Below are 20180 nucleotides of genomic sequence, written 5' to 3' on the forward strand. Positions count from 1 at the left end.
CACTTATTTTCAAAAGTTGCGTCTATCTCAACGGTCAACCAGCAACGGACTGGACGCCAGGGGTCTGGACTTTTGCCCTGCACAGATCAATCGATATACATACATACATACATACAGGGGCATAATTCTGACAATGAACTCGGTGAGAACTATCGACGCACTTTCTACTTTCGCGTTAGTTTTCCGACGTAGACTTTCTTGCGCGTGGCATTCAAATTACGGCCAAGCCTGCAAGCGCCACGCTACTGAAGCTTAAATGTTTCCTTTGTGATACTACCTGCTGCCTCAGGCTGCTATTGTCGCCGGTGGATCAATTCAATGATGGCAAATTAAACGTTTTCAGTTTAAGCTTCTCAGCTTTTTTTTCTCACTGATCAAAATTGCACTGCAACCAGATAAGCTGAACATGACTCGTGATTTGCATGCGTAAACATAAAAAAATCGTGTGCGCGTAAAACATCAAAAGGCGCTTAACACCCCTCCAACCATGTCAGTTTTACTTACACGAACAACCATGCCTCAAATAAAGTAGATACGGTATTTAGAAATCGCTAAATTTTCCGCTTTACCAATTAGGACAATTTTGATATCTACGGATCTATGGTCTCTCTAAATTACTTTAGAATGATTTGATTTTATATTCGACCACAATGAGCTTTCTACGACTAATAAAGTCGGAGACACAATACAAGTGATTGCTAATTGTAGAATCTCTCCCAAAGTCCCCCTATTATTGCCATTTATTATTTCAGAAATTACTTGGGGAGCGCTAGTTTCAGTTCATCCACAAATTACATACCAGAGCAGAAATTTTTTAGCGAATTTCGTCTTTTCTTCTTCCAGATATGCTCTGGAACAGTAGATCTTTCCCGCCGACATCTTTTGGTTCAGAGAGTTTCGCTATCCATCACAATTATTGAAAAAAATTCTTCATAGGCTTCGACACTGAAAAAAATCGACTTTAAAATTTTAAAGTCTATTTACACAAAAAACCTCATCATTGATTTGGATGAAATTTCGAGAGTTTAGCCTTCGGAGCACAGAGTCCAGAACCCAAAGGCCAGAATCCAGAGTCCATAACACAGAATCGCGCGGCGAGAGTCCAGAGTCCGGAACGCAGCATAAAGAGTACAGCATCCAGAGCTCAAAGTCAAGATCTAGAGCTCAGATTCCAGAGACGAGAATGCTGAGACCAGAGTTCAGAATCCAGAGACCAGAGTCCTCAACCCATAATACTGAGCCTAGTGTCCCGAGTTCAGAGCCAAGAGTCCAGAGCACAAAGCCCAGAAACCAGAATCCATAGTCCCGAAGAGAGAGCCCACAGTCCAGAATCCAGAGACCCGAGTGCAGAGCCTAAAGTTCAAAGTCCAGAGTCTTGAGTTCAGATTCCAGAGTGAATGATAGAGACCCCAGATACCAGAGCCCATGGTTCAGAGTCCAGAGTACATAGTACAGAAATTCGAGGCCAGGGCCAAGAGTCCATCATCCAGCGATGAGAGTGAAGAGTCCAGAATCTTAAATTCAGTGTCCATACTCCAGAACCCAGAGTCCCGAGGGGAGAGCCAAGAGTCCAGAATCGAGAGAGCAGATTCCAGAGTCCAGACTTCAGAGTCTAGAGTTCGGATTCCAGAGTCCAGAATCAAAACCCCAGAGTCCATAGCACAAAATATCGAGGCCAGAGCCCGGTGTCCAGAATACAGCGTAAAGAGTGCAGAGTCCAGAGTTCACAGTCTAGAATCTAGACTGACTGGGTATTTTCGGAATGGTCTTGACGAGTAGGTGCCAGAAATTTATGTCTAACGCCATGTTGAAATCCAAGATGGTGACTTCAGGATGTAAATTTGATACTGTTTAACTTTGATTTATGAAATTGATTCATAATGATAATTTTACTAGAACTGCTCTTCACAACTATTGTTACTAGATTGCTTTAAGGCCTTAGTTTTATAGTACTGTTATTGGGTAAAATGAGTATTGATGCAGGTAAGGTACAGGTAACCAGGGTAATATGCCAAACGAATAGCAAATACGTTACTGATACTTTTTGTATGTATCAGGCAACTAGCAGCTGGGAAATTTGATTCTGAGATGATTATGACTTTCATTGGTTTAATTTTCAATAAAAATACACTGAAAAAAAAAATTCAGTTTGGACAAGGAAAAGTTTTTTTTCAAATAAGTTTTTTTCCTTGAAAGTGCCCAACTTGAATTTTTGACGGTAGGTAGGAACAAAATTTCTTTTTTTAATTTTTTTGTAAATTGACTTTAAGTTTTTAAAATCGATTTTTTGCAGTGTAGGAGTCGATGAAGAATTTTTTCAATATTTTTATTCAAAACTTTGACTAATTTTGTGGAAATCACTCCTACTACATTTTTGGCAACATTCTTATTGTACTTAGGAAGTCTTTTAAAAAAATGTGCAATAGATATTTGTTTGTATCAATTGATATAGCATTTGACTTTATTGCCAAACATGGGAGTCATGTTTGGTGCAAATCATTTTTTTCGAATTTTGTGAAAATTGTCTCATAGTTTCAATACATTACTGTGATAATTTTGAGATGTTTTTCGCAATGATGTTTTAAAACAACATTATGCATTTAAGGGTTAACTATATTTTACACTATACGTGTTGCATTTATTGATCACAATAAGTATAGAAATGTATTATTTATGTATAATATAACTAGAAACAGTGTAACTAGTGTCTGACGGAATCAATTTTTCTAGTAAGACCTAGAGTTTGCACGTTTTAAGAGTCAAGTGCAGAGGAATGCGCTACACTGCATAATAAGTCTAGCTCTGGAGAATATTTTCAATGGAACCTTAGTAACATTGCGAGGTCCTCTCTGTTCACTTTCTCTTTCGATTATTACGACATCACCACAAAACTTGAAACTAAATTTCCAGTGCTTATCGAAAACTGACCATATTGCATCCCTAAGCCGTATTTAGGAATAGTAAACTGATGGCCCTAAATAGTTTGTTTTAGCTTTATGATGTCTTTGGCAAACTTGTTAGTATTTTGTTGATGATTTTGTTTAGATGTGTGAAGTTTACCTATGTAATGTTCTACGATATTATAGCACAAATAAATTGAAGCAACTTTGCTGTACAAACAAGGCTATCTATAATTGTTAATTTGTTATGATTTCTTTAAAGATTTGATGTGGCTTTTGAAAAATCGGGTTGCATATATTATCCTTGGTGTGTTAATTTCTCGCAAATGCATTCGCTGTTCTAGAGATTTTTGGAACTTTTATTGGAGCGCATTTTTACCGTACACTGATGTTTCAATCCCTTTTGTTTGGACAGTTGCAAGTGATTTTACAACAAAAATGGTTTCTTTCAAACCTAAATACCTTCAAGCATTGCAATTAGATTTTCTATCTATCAGTCCCATTTGAAAGATCAACGATTTGTAAGATATGCAGAATAAATAAATTTATTTATTTTTTGAAAGAGCTGCGTTTTTTGCCTGATTTTTTTAAACAAAATTGTTGATTAATTTTCAGAAAGTAGAGATAACAGCCCCAGGAGCGAAATCAACACTACCATGCAGTGAATTGTTTAAGTTTTGACGTCCAGTGAGTCGAAGAAAAAATTCTAATTAAATGATATTCTACACCTCCGTAATGAGGAGCATTGCACTTGAGAAGTGCGCGAAGACTGCAAGAATTCTACTGGACGACGACTAAATTTGATAAAAACATGAATAAAATTAAATTTGCTTATGTTTTTATCTTATTCCATTTCACATATGATTAAAAATCTTTGAATCATTTTTGGAGTCGAAAATTGAAAATCCAAACTTTAACAAAAGGTTCCATTATTGGCCCGGTCACGGTTTTGGCAACTGAAAAAAAAATAAATTGTTGCCAAAATCGAAATCCTACTGTACCACAAAACAACGGGAAGGAACTACAATATCTTCAAAAAATTGCAGTTTTCGGAAATATTTCAAATTTCATAGCGATGACACGAATATATTAAAAAATGTTCGTATTTATGCTAGAGACAAGTCTTAAGAACATTGCTAATCGTTTTTTAAATGATCTCATCATATCTTCACAAAATCACATATTATACATATCGTTTTATTATTTTCCATTGTAATTTGAAATTTGGGCAATGAATATCGTATTTTATGTTATTAAAATTTGTTAGATAAGTAGGGTCGTATTCAGAGTTGGCAGCACCCTCTCACATTTTATTGAAGCTTTCTGTACATGAAGACTTTGTCACAAAAAGGCACTTTTCATACTTTGTTTTTCCAAAAATGAACTAGACTATCTTTTGAAAAGGGTCAAAGTTTTTTTTACCAATTTTTTTCAAATGGCTATAGTCAAAAAATGATATGTATTACAAAAAAATGTTGTAGGAGGAAATTTTACAAAATATGTCAAATTTTTGAATAAAAACATTAAAAAAATTCTCCAATTCGGAAAAAATTGATTTTAAAAATTTAAATTCGATTTACAAAAAAACCCCATCTTTGATTTGGATGAAATTTTGTGCCAAGATAGGAAATTATGTTCCCTACCTGCCGTCAAAACTCAAGTCCGGCACTTTCAAGAAAAAAAAGTTTTTTGAAAAAAACTTTTCCTTGTCCAAACTGATTTTTTTCAGCGCATTTTTATTGAAATTCAAACCAATGAGAGTCATAATCATCTCAGAATCCAATTTCCCAACTGCTAATTGCCTGATACATGCAAAAAGTATTTGTGAAGAATTTGGTATATATTCATAACAAACTTGAATGAGGGCACAGATAAGCCATTTAACATCATTGTAATATGCGAGATTTAACTAAATTCTACTTGGCCGTGTACGAAAAAATATCTTGTCTATGTACCCACCCGGGAAGTAGAGATTGATGGTGTAGTCTCCAATGGGGACCTTAATTGCGAAGTATGAGCGAAGTTCGCTCCTTCAAGAACCCTTTGCTTCGGCCAGTGAAAATTCTGGTTCGCAAGCAATTACGTTCAGGAAAAATCAAGGAGTATATGAAAACAACTTATTTTCCGTCAGCCTCATTTCGAACCTTTCGCCAAATCTGCTCTTCGAAACTTTGATCTTTTGGACGGGGCTAGTGTACCTGTTCGCATTTTTGTGCCGCGAGGCATGAACTGCCGTAGTTGCAAACGATTGGCCCCATTTGACTATACAATTCTACAATAAGTCGCTGTAGAAACAAGGCACATGCAAAATGCGGATATACGCGACGCTACAAATGCAAATGAAAAATTTGATGAAAGCTGAAAAACGCGATTATTGGCACCAGTCCGTTGACGGATTAACGGACGGATCATCAGAGAAACAATGTTTCGGCTGGTGGCTAGGGCCTACGTTGTGTATTCGATTCATCCTGTAATTGTAATACACCGAACGTTCGTCGTAGGATGACAGGTATGCATCGCTTTTATGCTAATTATTATGACAGTAGTGGTGAGTGCAATCATAAGAGGCTGTGCTGCCTACATTCTCCCCACAAAACTGATGGTTTTATATTTACCTATCAACGACCATGCCCACTAGGGTAGGGCAAAATTATCGTTTTTTCAGCACTGCACTTTTTTGGTTCCTTTTGGGGTCCGAAATAACTGTGCAAAATTTGGGGTCGATTGGTTTTAACCCGGCGTAGCGTCTTGCGTTTGAGATTTGTATGGAAATTAGTATGGGAAAACCTACTTTTTTGCATTTTCAATTCTATGAACTTCAATTATTCCTGTAGTATACCAACAATTAAATAGAAGTGTAGTGTATGCTGAACATATGGTGAAGGATGTGTGGTGTTAAAATGTCTCTAAAACAAGCTATAGCTGTCCAAAGTTTGATAGATCGAAATAAATGCCAAAAATCATTTTCTTTGCCATTTGAACATTTCAAAGTCGAGATTTTAAACCCCCTCCAAAAATTATTTCTGGATCCGCTCCTGAATAAATTAGAAAGACACAATCGCAGCACTAGGTGGATTAAAGGTTTTTTTTAAGTTTACGTCTTTCCATAGCCCTCCTGACAACTTTAGACGGCGCCAGTGGTTGAGTGGTAAGCGTGACCGCCACTCATTCCCGTTGGCCTGGGGTCAATTCCAGCCGAGGTCGTTGAGATTATTCTGAAGTGAAAAAATCACCTCTCTGGCGTCGGTAAAGAAGAAGTAGAATCCAACTTCTATACTTACTAACAAAAATATCCTCCTCCCGTGATACTTGTAGAGTACGCAGTAGTATATACGGCCTCTAGCGAAAGCAAGTATCGGACTAACATTCCTTCCCTTTCCTTCCGCGATCTACGTTCGGGCCTGGCCGGCGCCGATATTGATCAATAAACACTTAAGGATTGTCAGGAGTTGCACATTGAAAGATGTTTCGCTACTCCCAAGCATAATTATCTACTGATTCCCTGTGCTTCAGCTAGTCCAGATCGATAACGGAGTGGTAGCCATGGGTGGCCGTACAAGCTCAAGCTCCGTAATTCACCTGACAACTTGGTCAAGCAGCAAAGATATATAATTGATAAATGTTTGTCCTAAACAGATTTGATTTCCAAACAACAAAGAATTATTCACCAATGTTATTGCTGACATTCAAACCTCGCATAGTATAGTATATTTCTTTGCCATACCTGCGCAAATCGTAGGTGGAGTTGCAGAATTGAGCATATCCATTGCCGTATCAGACCACGCCACGATCTACAATGACGTAGACCCACTCATCTCCAGACACCTGGTCACGTCCTTACAAGCGTTTTTTATTCGTAATATAGTTCTATCATCTACTTAAGGAAAACGCTCAGAACCGAAGCAGTTTCCATAGATGACGGAGATATCAAAAGGCGGAAAAAATGTGAGCTGGAATTCAAATTCAAATCACATATATCTCTGAAAAAAAGTTATTGTTTAATACATACCATATTGCCATTATAATTAAAATATTAGAAAAAGGTACAGGTTATGTGTTTAGCTATGCAGTCTTTAGTTCCAAACGGACCGAAACGTTGAATGAATATTTTTTTTTGTAAATCAAAGACTGCATAGCCAAACACGTAACCTTAAAATTGCTATAGTCGACCCCCATCCAGAAAAGGTACATGAAACGGTCTCACCGGTATCCATCATGCCAAAATCCTTTTTATATCCTATGTACGACCAAAAACACGTACCACATCGCTTCCGGAAGTGTAATGGGCTACATGTCACTTTCTCTTTCTGCAACTCGATTTGATGATCAGACCTTAACCACAGATAACAGACGTTTGGGCTAGAACAAAATTTCTTCAAAAACCTGTGTAAACTTTCAAATTGATATACGTTGAAAATCCGTGTTTCACTATTGCCATCTGCGAACTGTTTGCTACACGTGTTTGACAGTTGCACACTAACTGCATTGTAGTGATCACTGCGCCATCTGCAAACGTTTGCCAAACATGTTTCAGACGTCTGATTTATTCGAAATTTCAGTAGCGGGTATTTACACACGATTCAAATCGAGCCTAAACGTCTGTTATCTGTGCCTTAACTTTCGCTTGACTTCCTACTACGAAGCGAAACCGGATTTGGAATTGCAGGTTATATTATTTAATCGGGACTACCACAAATCGAAAATTAACAATTGAAAGACGATTGCAACTCAATTTTTCACGGATATCGAAAATTTCTTGCGGCTGCGTCTGTTATTGCTGACATTGAAACCTGTACCAAATTACCGTGTGAAGAATCATTGATAGTAAAATCACGCCGAAATGAAGTGACTCTCCGCGAACGACTCACCTTAACCCTGTCTCAAAACAATCGCATCGATTCAAACCATTTGTCGTCGATGCATGAAATGGATGTATAAATCGTATCTTTCTAAAAGTAGCGCCAACAAAAAAAGACGTAAAGGACAGCAATGTCACGCCTGTGATCCTGCCAAACGCTTCAGCTTGGGTGGACAACGATAAGAGTCTTCCAGCTGAATGTTGAACTTCAGAACCGAAAAAATTACGGGACCTGGGAGCTTAACTATATAGACCTCTAAGAATAAAAATTTTAGACTGACGTCGCAGCCCGCGGAAATAGAAACTTAGTTATTCAGACATTAACCTACAAACTCTTCCAGGAAGATATCGTTCAACAGATTTAAGGATAAAATTTTTCGAATGTTCAAAACACGCACTACCTAGAACAATACTTTATTTATTCTCTTCAAACATTCCCTGGCACCGTGCGTCACCCAGTTACCGATCCGTTCAATGTAGTTGTTCTTACTAGTTAATAAGTTAGCCGCCGGTTGCTCCACTAGCAGGAAAATTATTAATCCGAGACCGTAGGACAGCACCAGGGTGACAGCCGCGAATAAAATCTACATTTGATGAGAACGAAAAAAATACCTTAGCTATTACATTATATAACCGACAATCCAGCCCTTCGGTTGAAGGCAAACCACCTTGATCGGACCTTGAAGGGAAAGGGAAATATTATCAACGTATTTGCACATTTGACTTACCGGCGAGTAAACGTCATTAACAAGCGGGGCACGTATGATGCTGGTAAACGCCATCAGTATCAGATAGTGACTGTGATAAACGCTGTAGGTGAGTTTGCCCAGTGGCAACAGCCATTTGTGTCCTAGAACAGTCTTCAGGCGATCTGAAAATTATTAGCTGTTGGATTGCTTCTCGTTTTGGCTAGAATTGACTTAACTTACTCTTTTGACTCAAGGCTAACTCAATAAAGGACACTGAGCAATGGAATCCCCAGCAGTTTTTCGCGATGGACCCGTAAATAGGCATAGACCAACTGTAGAGCTCCCAGTTTGTTTCATATATTAGGTAACAAGGGAGGTAACAAACAACTATTACTAGTATGGAAAGTGCTTTCACTATGCGAAAGTCCTGCAAAAAACAAGCATCAAAAATCATTGAAGAATAATTAATTGCGTGATGGCTGGCATCACTCACCTTCCGGTTGATGAGATTTTGCTCAGAATGCTTGGCGTGATGATAAACCATTCCGGCCAGTATGCCGTAGAAATAACCTGCACTGCTCGTGTGAGAAGGTTTGTACAGCCGGGAGAACCACTCGTCATCGCTGAACATTAGGAGTACTGGTCTGGAATAGTATTATAACCTTAATCATTACGTGTAGTCCCATAATCGAAACAACCATCTTAATAATTGAATAGATAATCGCCGTTATTCTGTACTGCTTGTTGATCTATAAGAATTTCTCCCCTGTGAACCGGAGTTTCACTTTTCAATCGCCTACAATTATTCACATCATCTCGTTAGATAATTATTTGAAGTGATCTCGAGGCCAGAGAATGTTCCATGTTAGATGGCTACTATTAATTGGTACCTAGAAAAAGTTCTTGTTATATCCGGCTTTCCTTCCCTGAATAGAATTGTGCATATGATTTTGATTATAATTTGATCGTATCAACTTTATTCCTCTTTAGTTTTAGTTGCATAACACTGTGACGATGAATCTGGTGGATCAGGAATCAGTAGCAACTGGCTCAAATGGCACGTTCCTCATGTTGATCGGAGATTTGTGCATTGTCGTGATTTGTCTATTCATAATTTCCTGATAGGAATCATTGGGGAAGTGGTAAGGTTAGGATTAAAGAAAATAACTATACAGTGAACGGAGACAATACGAAAGTATTCTTCACTCCCTTGGCAATAAAAGGCACTTCTAGATGAGCGGATATTTCAACACCCCCAAGGGAATATTGCGATAACAGAACGACAACACCACCGAAGAGATATTGTTATTTAGATATGGATTAAACTATAGCTCTTTGCCACACTGGGTTAGGAACAAAAGCATATCCTTGAGTTTCAGCTCTCCGTACATAGGTTCATCTATGTATGAAGAACTAAAAATCCGTATACGAAATTGCATTACTGCAGGGCAGTTACACATCCAATGATATGAAGTTTTTTGTCGCAAGCTCAAGCCAATTTGTCTGCCCATTCATTTGCAGTAATACCGAAATGACCGGACTTGCAAAGATTTTTACTTGAAATGCGATACAGTATCTACACGGAAAAACCTGTTTTAATCCACCTAGAGGTGCAATTGTACCTTTCTCATTTGTCTAAACTACGATTCCATAGCTGGTTATGTTCAATACAATGACGGAAATGTACATTACATATTCATTACGATTTGCACATATATACAATGGATCGACAGCCAAGATCTTGAGATACTATATGTCGACACTGAAACATCGCTTGAAACCAGCGGCGGATCAAGGAAGAAGATCCGAGGGGTCCGGACCCTGCCGAAAATTTTCAACTTGTTAAGAAATTTTAAACTAGTTTTAATTTTAAAGTAGCAACCCCTTTTTGCATACTCCCACCTAAGCCTTTATAGGCCGGGATTAAGTAGGCGATTTTTTAGAGTGATTGCATAACCTTTCTATATGAGAAAGGCAAAAATATGCCAAAGTCCAAAAAAGTCAATTTTTGTCAAAAATTTTTTTCGAGGTTTCATTAAATCTCAACGTTTCATGCATTTTAAAATCATTTGGCATCAAAAATGCAAATTCGATTTTGAAATTTTCCCTTACTCCCCCCTTTGAGAATCTTTCATTACAGTTTATATGGGAATTTGCTGCGTGGTCGCTCTCTTCAACCGGAACCGGAAATCCAATCAACAAAAAATTCAATAGCAGCCGATGGGAAGGTTGTACCTTTCATTTGAGACCAGGTTTGTGCAAATCGGTCCGGTCATCTCTGAGAATCAGAAAAGACATTTTTTCCACATACACACACAGACATTTTCCGATCTCGACGAACTGAGCCAAATGGCAATTCTAGACTCCCGCCCACTTCGCTTGAAATTTTTGAAATTAATGCTATGAGAAAATATGGAGGAAAATATATTAAATGCCATAACTTTTGAAGTAGCAATCAGAAAATTACAATTTATACGTCTTTTTAAAGGAAAAAGTATTTGAATGGAGATATTTCTGTTTTTAGAAAAATACGGGAAAGGTACTGGGTCATTTTGGCCTTGTTGAACGTGGAAAATTCTTGGGAATACATCAAAAATAAATTCGTTAACGGTAAAATTCAGAAACATCAAATTTTTTGACAATAACTGTACAAATTACAATTTTTTCAATAAATGTCCTAATGCCTCAACTTTCCCAATTTTTCTAGGATGGATACTTTTCCCATGTGATCCCTAAGCGCATTTTACACTAAAAGTAGTAAATTTAATAAGAATTTTGTTGTTGAATGGGGTTAATATGTGCGATTTTATGATAAAAATGTGAAAGCAAGACTATATGTCAGAGAATTTGATGTTTCTGAATTTTACCGGTAACGAATCTATTTTTGTTTTGTTCCCAAGGATTTTCCACGTTCAACAAGGTACAATTTATTAAAATTGAGTGAAGAATAATAGAGATATATGCACGAGAAAATGATAAAAGTTAATATGAATGACAAAAGGCCCTATAACCCCAACTTCTCGTATTCGGACAAAAAAGGTTCCGTTCGATTTCTGAGATTTTTTTACATTATAAAAACCTCAAAATATGTATGATTTGCATCACGGAGCAGAAAAATTATTAAAAATAGGAGATATTGGGGCCAAAATGACCCTGTACCCCACTTTCTCGTATTTTTTTTAAAGAAACAAGCATATCTTCATTCAAATACTAAGATTATTTTCTTTAAAAAGAGGTATAGATTGTAGTTTTCTGATTGTTACTTCAAAAGTTATACCATTTAATATATTTTTCCTCCATATTTTCCCATAGCACCAATTTCAAAAATTTCAAGGGAGGTGGGCGGGACTCTATTATTGTCCAAGTGATGTGAAACTTGGCATCTGAGCAGACTTTTACATTTGTCACAATATGAGAGGGGCTTTGAGAATTAAAAAAAAATTGCAATGCCCTAGTAGGCGTAGCGTAGTTGGTGAATCGATTGCCTTGTACGCAGCACACCTGGGTTCGAGTTCCGACCTCGCACATAGGGTTAGAAATTTCTCATAAGAGATTTTTCTAACCCGAAGAGGCGAATGACCTTAAAGTTAAAACCTCTACAATCGAAAGAAAAAAAAATAGTTCACAACTTTTTGAACATTATTCATAGAACCCAAGGTAACTCGTGCTGTTATTCATAGATTTAGGAACATCAGTTCATAAAATCAAAACATTCCAGATATTCTATTTCACGAGACTCGGAATTTTATTCATGAATCAATTCAATTCTCGTGAACTAATTCATGATGTTCAATATAATAGTCACGATCCAATATCCGTGCTTGTGAAATAGTTCCAAACTCAAAATTTTATTCATGTATTCGTGAACATGTTTCATGACTCACGAATGACAAAGCGTGCCCGTGAAATAAATCACAAAAACATCAAGTATTATTCATGGATTCGTGAATTGATTCATGATTTTGTGAACGATTTCGCAAAAGTTGGAGTATTATTCTTGGAATCATTTTTGTTCCATGCACTGTTTTATTAATTGTCCAGCTGCTATTAATAGATACGAGCAATAGATATAAAAAAAACTTTTAGGACCTCGAACAACGCCATTCATTTGATAAGGTTCAGTGTGATGTATGGGCAGAAAACGAAAACCGTGTTCGTGATATAGTTCATAGAAGGATTTAGTCACACTTTTATGATCTAGTTCTTACTGCCACGTTATTCCGAGTAAAAAAACCGATAACAATTAAAAAATATCAGATCGAGGTAAGGCGAAGAGAATTTACGAATATGTACCATGAAAAAACTGCTGATATTATGAACATAAGTCACATTACTTTAAATGTCAAATACGTAATCAAACTCTAGAAAAAAAATATCACGATAACGCGGACTGAAACTACGAAAATCGTGACTAAAATCCTGAAATCATGAACATAAACAAACATAGTTCTCTACTTGTGACTAAAATATCACGACAACATTAATGGAAAATATAAAAATCATGACAAAGTACATGAACATAAATCACATTAGTCGAGATTAAAATATCAAAAATCACATTACTGAAATATCATAATGTAACCATGAACATAAATCCGATCCGATAGTAAACTCATGAATAAAATAGCACGGTAACGTGATGAGAAATCACAAACATAGCGAATAAGCTCCTGAAATCCTGAACATCGTTTGACTGTCGGCTATGTATTTCCAAATCATGAACAAGAATCGTAACAAAAAATAAACATGTCCAGGGAACAACTGTTACTCAACCAAACACTCGAATGTCGTACATTGGCCGAGGGACATGCACACGGAAAAAATCCGTTCATAAATTCATAAAGAAAACATCATGAATCCGTGAACTGAATGATTTACGAAAACCGTGACCAAGTACTTGAAATTATAAATAAAACTCCTCGTATTCATGAAATTATTTGTGAACTGAATATATACATGGCGTTACATTCGAATCTTTAGTAGGGTTACTCTGGTAGGGTTACTCTGATTAGATATGTTTAGTTTTTGTTATGATCCTTGTTCACAAGTTGGGAATAAACAGCCAACAACGCGATTTTTATGATTTCTCACCACGTTACCATGATATTTTATTCATGAGTTTACGATCGGATTTTTCTGTCAGAAAATCCGATCGTAAGCTCATGAATAAAATACGATTTATGTTCATGATTTCAGGATCTTAATCTTCGTAATTTTTATTTACATTTTCGTGATATTTTAGTCACGAATAGAGTGACTTATATTCATGATTTCAGTATCTTAGTCACGACTTTTGATATTTTTTGCCACGAATAGTATGATTTATGTTACTGATTTTAGGATATTAGTCACGATGTTCGTGATATGTTATTCTAGAGCTTACTTTCGAATTTGTCATCAGCAGTTTTATTATGATATTCATAATTTCTCTTTGTGATAATATGAACAGGTACATAAAAGTGTGACTGATTCGCGATATCTTGTTCTATGAACTATATCACGTAGGGGTATAATGGTTAAAACCGACACCATAAGCTCAATACTTTTTCTGGGTTACCACAAAACCAATAAAATTATAATTTCTACGCAGTATTCTTCTTTAGAAAATTCTTAACAGGGGTTTAATTTTGTCAGCTCTTCAAAAAATTAATTTCATTAAAAATTATTGGTTGCAAAACTTGGATCACTTTGCTTTTAGGCACAGCGTGTAAAACCGACACCCCATAGATCAACACCCCCTATAATTTATTTTCTCTTTTTCACTTTTTTATTAAATATGTGATATATGCGTGAGTAATAAAGTGTGAGTATGCGAGGTGCAAATATGTGCTTGTTGTTCATCATATAGTGAGGGGAAGAGAGTTCAAAAGGGTAGTGTTACAGACAAGAGTACTTATGCTATAGGATTATATCTTGGTATGGATATTTTCAAGAAATTCTTACGCACATCATTGCAACCTACAGTGTTATTTTATTTCGTAAGAGAAGATGTGCAAGCGTTCCACATCCTGCTAAAAGGATTCATTCACTTATAAGTGACAGACGCTTCTTAGTAAAACTACCTTGTTCAGCCTTTGATTTTACGGGTCTGATCATCAAATATCTACCAGGGTATACAAAAGATTATTGCCTCACTGTGATAAAGTTCATCAATGACAAACCAAGAGAACACTAGAAATTCAGTTTGATGAGCCTTTTGCAGAAATAGCAAAAGCTTCGATAAAATCTGATAAGTAAAAACTCCAATTTTTGATTTTTAAAGAGAATTATAAGAAATAAACACAATAATAGTATTTCTGTGTACTTCTGCTAATACTATAGTGTTCTAATAGTGTAATTGAAGTGTCACAAAGATCCACAACCTTTTGTATTGAATCACAAATAAACACAACCATCTTCCCGAGCAAATATTCATGGGTTCAAACACCACATAGGCCCTTGAAAAGAACTTGAACATGGTCCGTACCAAAATTCACAACCATCAAGACACCATAAAATGGTCTCAATAACCCATAAATACACTAACATATGGTATTTTATATGGGATTTACCGGACCATGGTGATGGTGTTTTCATGGGTTGAACCCATTTCAAACACCCATGACAAACCTTATGAGCATGGGGGTATTATGGGCTTTTCGTTTGCTCGGGTTAACAGCATGTCGGTTTTACCCCAACCAAAGGGTGTCGGTTTGACCCCAACTGCGAACAATTTTTTAAAAAGCAATAAAAATATTGAATACCTCAAACTCCTCTTTATTGCAGCCAGTTGATCATAGAAAAGACCGATAATATTTGGAACTGAAAAAAGCGGTGATTTTAAAAACTTTTGTTCGGTTAAAACCTTAAAATCTACCAGCAAAATCTAACATCCAGAAGAGTATGAACGCTGCTGTCGCATGTTTTGTTTATTTTTATGACATTCGACGCACTAACGCAACTCCAATTGGTCTTCAAATGCTCTACGTAATCTTACTAATAATAAAGTGTCAATATGAAAGTAATAAAAATTTAATTTCTAGGGAAAGTTGTGAGGTGTCGGTTTATCCCACACCGAAGACAATAATAAGGCTAAGATTGTTTTGGAATAGATCTCCGATCTACTACCAGCATAAGGTGAATATTATCCAGTCAATTCTGGTCTACAGACCAAATGCAGAATTGCGAAAAAAACGCAGATTATTTTCTCTACTGTAAAGTCATTAAATTTGCATATTTCCAAGCTCTAACCTACCTGGTTCCAGTTGCCATCACCGGAGGTAGCTTCCAAGCCCACATCGTTATACCAGGGCCTATTAAGTTAAGCAGGATCATGAAACTGATCCAATATTTGGTGGAACGCTGATAACTACAATAATTACAAAACTCGTTGATCAGTATATTTACACCTATGCGATGGATATACAATTTTACCGTTTCATTGTAATCAATGCTACCAATCCGAACAGATAAAATTGAAAATCTGCACTGAGATACCAGCTTGGTTGAACGCACTGAAAATCCCGCCAAAATCATTAAATTTACTTGGTTCAAATCCAACCGCTACTTACCGTTTCATCGGCTAGTACATAATTGTTTAGGAAAAGCAAATTTATCCACCAATTCATCCGACAGTTCTTTGCTTCCATGCCAATGGCGCGATCGTACAGTGGCCCCAACTTCAAATGCCGATAGATGGTTGCTGTCACTAATATGACAAACAAATACAGCGGTAGAATCCGCTTTAACCGATTCGTCACTTTATCCCATATCAGCTTCCAGCGGCATTCTGATTCCTTGCCTAGAGATTCCAACAGATTTACGGTCAACAGAATGCCACCGATTGTGAAAAACGACTGGACCAAATTGGGTGTCATCAGTGATAGGGTACCGAGTACTGGATTGTCCAGAGTCTGTGCGTTGTAAGTTTGTTCGATCAGAAATGATTAAAATCTTTAAAATGGAACTAAGGATACCTCTTCGTACTGTTCCGGGTGCTCGGAGGGTGCACTCATCAACATAACTGTCGTGTGAAGATGAATAATCAATGCCATCGTAATGAAACGAATACCTTCTATGAACTGGAAATCATGTCCCAGCACGGATTTCGGCGGAACGGTTAGTGTCTTTAGATTGCGAGGAATGGAACAGATAGTGGCAAACTGATATTCTGAAATATAGAAGCACAGAAAATGATTGCTCGGATTGAGTTAACGGGAATAACACTCACCAATTTGCTGAGGAGCGATTTCAAAATAATTTTCTTTGTCAGATTTGATGCGCAGGTAGTAGTCGAACAGAGTACTAAGAGCTGCTATACTACAAACGAAGCTTATAATTACAATACACAGTATGTCGAAAAAGTCCAAGGGTTCAGATAAAGTGTTGGATTCCTGGCAGTATTCGATCTCCGAGTATGCGTCAAGGTCGACGGTTAACCGCAGTTGTTGGTTCACGCATTCGTTCACTACATCTCCGTACAGCTCTTCGTGGTTCAGTAATCGAGGAAAATATTTTCTATTGAAGCGAAACTGTGAACAGAAGGGTGTTACGTCCTTTATTAGTTCAGTGATAGTGATAGGTAAATTTTTGAGTCGAGTTCTCAAAAAAGTACATATGGGAGGCCTCTTAAACACCTAACATTTGAAGTATCATGACTACAAGACTATTCTACTTTCAATTGCGTTGGAATCGTATTAGTTATGGAATTTGCGTTTCGACTTCGTTTCATCAAAATCCGACACTAACTTAGTGACAGGACTAAGCTAGCGTCAAATTTACGAATTGTATGCGTTTCTTTCTATCTTTGCGATGTAGAAATTATAAAATGTGGATCAAGCCTTTCTATCTTTGCGATGTAGAAATTATAAAATGTGGATCAAGCCTTACTTCTCGACCTAGGAGAGTTGAAATACCTTGTTTCAACTCTCCTCGATGATGAGCTTCTAGTCTTATGGTAATATTATAATCACATTAACGTTCCTGAACAAATAATAATAATCAAGATTCTTCTTTCCTGAATTGACAATAGTGATCAACGTTCTCAATTTATTAGATCTAGGTTATTTGCAACCACGGAATATGCATTTGTTCTAACTGTTTACTCCTATCAGCTTCTGAGACTTGGAGCGAAGTGACCATAATTCAAAATGAACCAAATCCTACCGACATGGATACCAACTTACCTGTTTTCATAAACCCGTATCACTTGTAGTCATAATTAGTATCACTGGTCATATCAACCAATTTAATGAATGCAGAATATTCTAAGGGAAGTGGTTGAAAAATAATACATAACTAAATATATGAAAAATGGATTTCAAATTTCTTGATTTTACAGTTATAGTTAATTAGTGGCAGGGCCGGCGGAAAACGTTGGTAGTATGGGTAGCACTACCCATACCAAAAATAACCGAGTGGGTAATTACCCACTCGAAATTTTAAACCATTTCAAAAAATTTAGATGCGCAACGCATGTATCCCGCACTACACACATTTGAGAACATCGATGTACCACAATTCAATTTGCATAAACGAACGTGATTTAATTTGAATGTAATGTAAGCGTGTGCATTGCGAAAAGGGAAAAATCGTTACTAATGGACCCCTCACCCTATGCTTTCTACCCACTCGGGCGTAAAGTTTTTCGCCGCCCCTGATTAGTGGTTAGGTAAAGTATCTTACCTCTTATTACTGTTGGGATAAGTACAGAAATTCCTGCATTTGTAACCAAAATCCAACATTAATTGTCAAAACAAGTGTCAGTTGATACGTAGATATACACTGTGACAAAACATAATGCTAAGAATGCATGCCATTTTAAAGAAATATCGTGCACAATTGAAACAGATGATGCTCTAGAAAACGTTTTGATAATATTTAAAATACTTGGTTACTTGTTTCAACTCACGTTCATTGGTGTTTCAATTTACCTGAAATGAGGAGAGTTGAAACAAAGAGAACACTTACTGTTACTAAAATCAATATATTGATGCTTTGGTATTGATTTGTACCAGTTATTCTGATGTAATTTGATAAAGCATAAACAGAAGTAAGAAATGTATCTGATCCCCACGGTAGTGCAATCGCCATTTGTTCAAGACCATCGGCACCAATCAATGTTCTTTATGATCTCACACGAAACATTGATTGCTGCTGAGATATCCAAAACTATCGATTCGACACAGGTACTTCCCCCGGAGGAAGAGTATAGGTTTTTGTCCAACTCGATTCTCGATACCGCGATTCAAACTCAGACGAAACGTTCTCCCAACCCGTGGTGAGACAAAGAGTGCTCAGACGTGTATGCGGAGAAAGCTGCCGCGTATATAGCCTTCCGGAACGACGGGTTAGTTGCTAGTTATCGAGTGTACGCGACATTAGAAAAGCGAATGAAAAATTTAATGACAGCTAAGAAACGCAGTTACTGGTGCCGGTTTGTCGACGGGTTAACAAGAGAAACATCGATGAGCACTCTTTGGGGTACGGCCCGACGTATGCGAAACCGAAACAGTAATAATGACAGCGTCGAATATTCAAACCATTGGATATTCGATTTCGCCAAGAAGGTTTGCCCGGATTCCGCCCCTGCACAGAAAATCTACCGCACCACGTCCCCTCACAATACCGCGAACGAAATACAATTAACGATGGTGGACTTCTCTCTTGCTCTCTTATCATGTAACAATAAAGCCCCGGGGCCAGACAGAATCAAATTCAACTTGTTGAAGAATCTGCCAGACTCTGCCAAAAGACGCTTGTTGAATTTATTTAATAGGTTTCTTGAGGGTAACATTGTCCCACATGACTGGAGACAGGTGAGGGTCATCGCCATCCAAAAACCAGGAAAACCACCCTCCGACCACAACTCGTATCGTCCGATTGCAATGCTGTCCTGTATCCGGAAGTTATTCGAAAAAATGATCTTGTTTCGCCTCGATAATTGGGTCGAAACAAAGGGCTTACTGTCAGATACACAATTTGGCTTCCGCAAAGGCAAAGGAACGAACGATTGCCGTGCATTGCTTTCAACAGAAATTCAAATGGCATATGCTAACAAAGAGCAGATGGCATCAGTATTCTTGGATATTAAGGGGGCTTTCGATTCAGTTTCTATCAACATTCTTTATGAGAAGTTGCACCAGCATGGTCTTTCACCAATTTTAAACCTGTTGTCTGAAAAACAAATGCATTTCTCGCATGGCGATTTATCGACATCACAATATAGCTACATGGGCCTTCCCCAGGGCTCATGTCTAAGCCCTCTTCTCTACAATTTTGTGTGAGACGGTGTGGTCTCTATTACAGGTCCCAAGGCTGTCGACTTGCAAGGACCACTGCAAAATACCTTGGACAATTTGTCTGCTTGGACTCTCCAGCAGGGTATCGAGTTCTCTACGGAGAATACTGAGCTAGTCGTATTTTCTAGGAAGCGTGAACCAGCGAAACTACAGCTTCAATTAATGGATCAAACTATTGCTCAGGCTTCAACATTCAAATATCTCGGGATATGGTTCAACTTTAAAGGTTCCTGGGGATGTCACATTAGGTATCTGAAACAGAAATGCCAACAAAGGATCAACTTTCTCCGTACAATAACCAGAACATGGTGGAGTGCCCACCCAGGAGACCTAATCATGCTGTACCAAACAACGATACTATCAGTTATGGAGTACGGATGTTTCTGCTTTCGCTCCGCTGCGAACATACACTTTATCAAACTGGAGCGAATCCAGTATCGTTGCTTGCGTATTG

General features: G+C 37.4%; 1 protein-coding gene across 1 annotated transcript in view; it reads right to left on the bottom strand.

Moving 5' to 3' along the window:
• Window positions 1–8159: 8159 nt before the first annotated feature.
• Window positions 8160–20180, bottom strand: part of LOC131688250 (nose resistant to fluoxetine protein 6-like) — a 43309-nt gene continuing 31288 nt past the window's right edge. Inside the window, exons 4-12 of the mRNA XM_058972438.1 lie at window positions 16657–16957; window positions 16403–16596; window positions 15998–16339; window positions 15861–15940; window positions 15682–15795; window positions 8941–9091; window positions 8688–8874; window positions 8487–8629; window positions 8160–8342 (exon numbers count right to left, since the gene is read on the bottom strand). Coding sequence (XP_058828421.1) covers window positions 8160–8342; window positions 8487–8629; window positions 8688–8874; window positions 8941–9091; window positions 15682–15795; window positions 15861–15940; window positions 15998–16339; window positions 16403–16596; window positions 16657–16957 — 1695 coding nt within the window. The remainder of the gene's footprint in view (window positions 8343–8486; window positions 8630–8687; window positions 8875–8940; window positions 9092–15681; window positions 15796–15860; window positions 15941–15997; window positions 16340–16402; window positions 16597–16656; window positions 16958–20180) is intronic.

The sequence above is a fragment of the Topomyia yanbarensis genome, chromosome 3, assembly GCF_030247195.1.
Source record: "Topomyia yanbarensis strain Yona2022 chromosome 3, ASM3024719v1, whole genome shotgun sequence".
Classification (NCBI taxonomy): domain Eukaryota; kingdom Metazoa; phylum Arthropoda; class Insecta; order Diptera; family Culicidae; genus Topomyia; species Topomyia yanbarensis.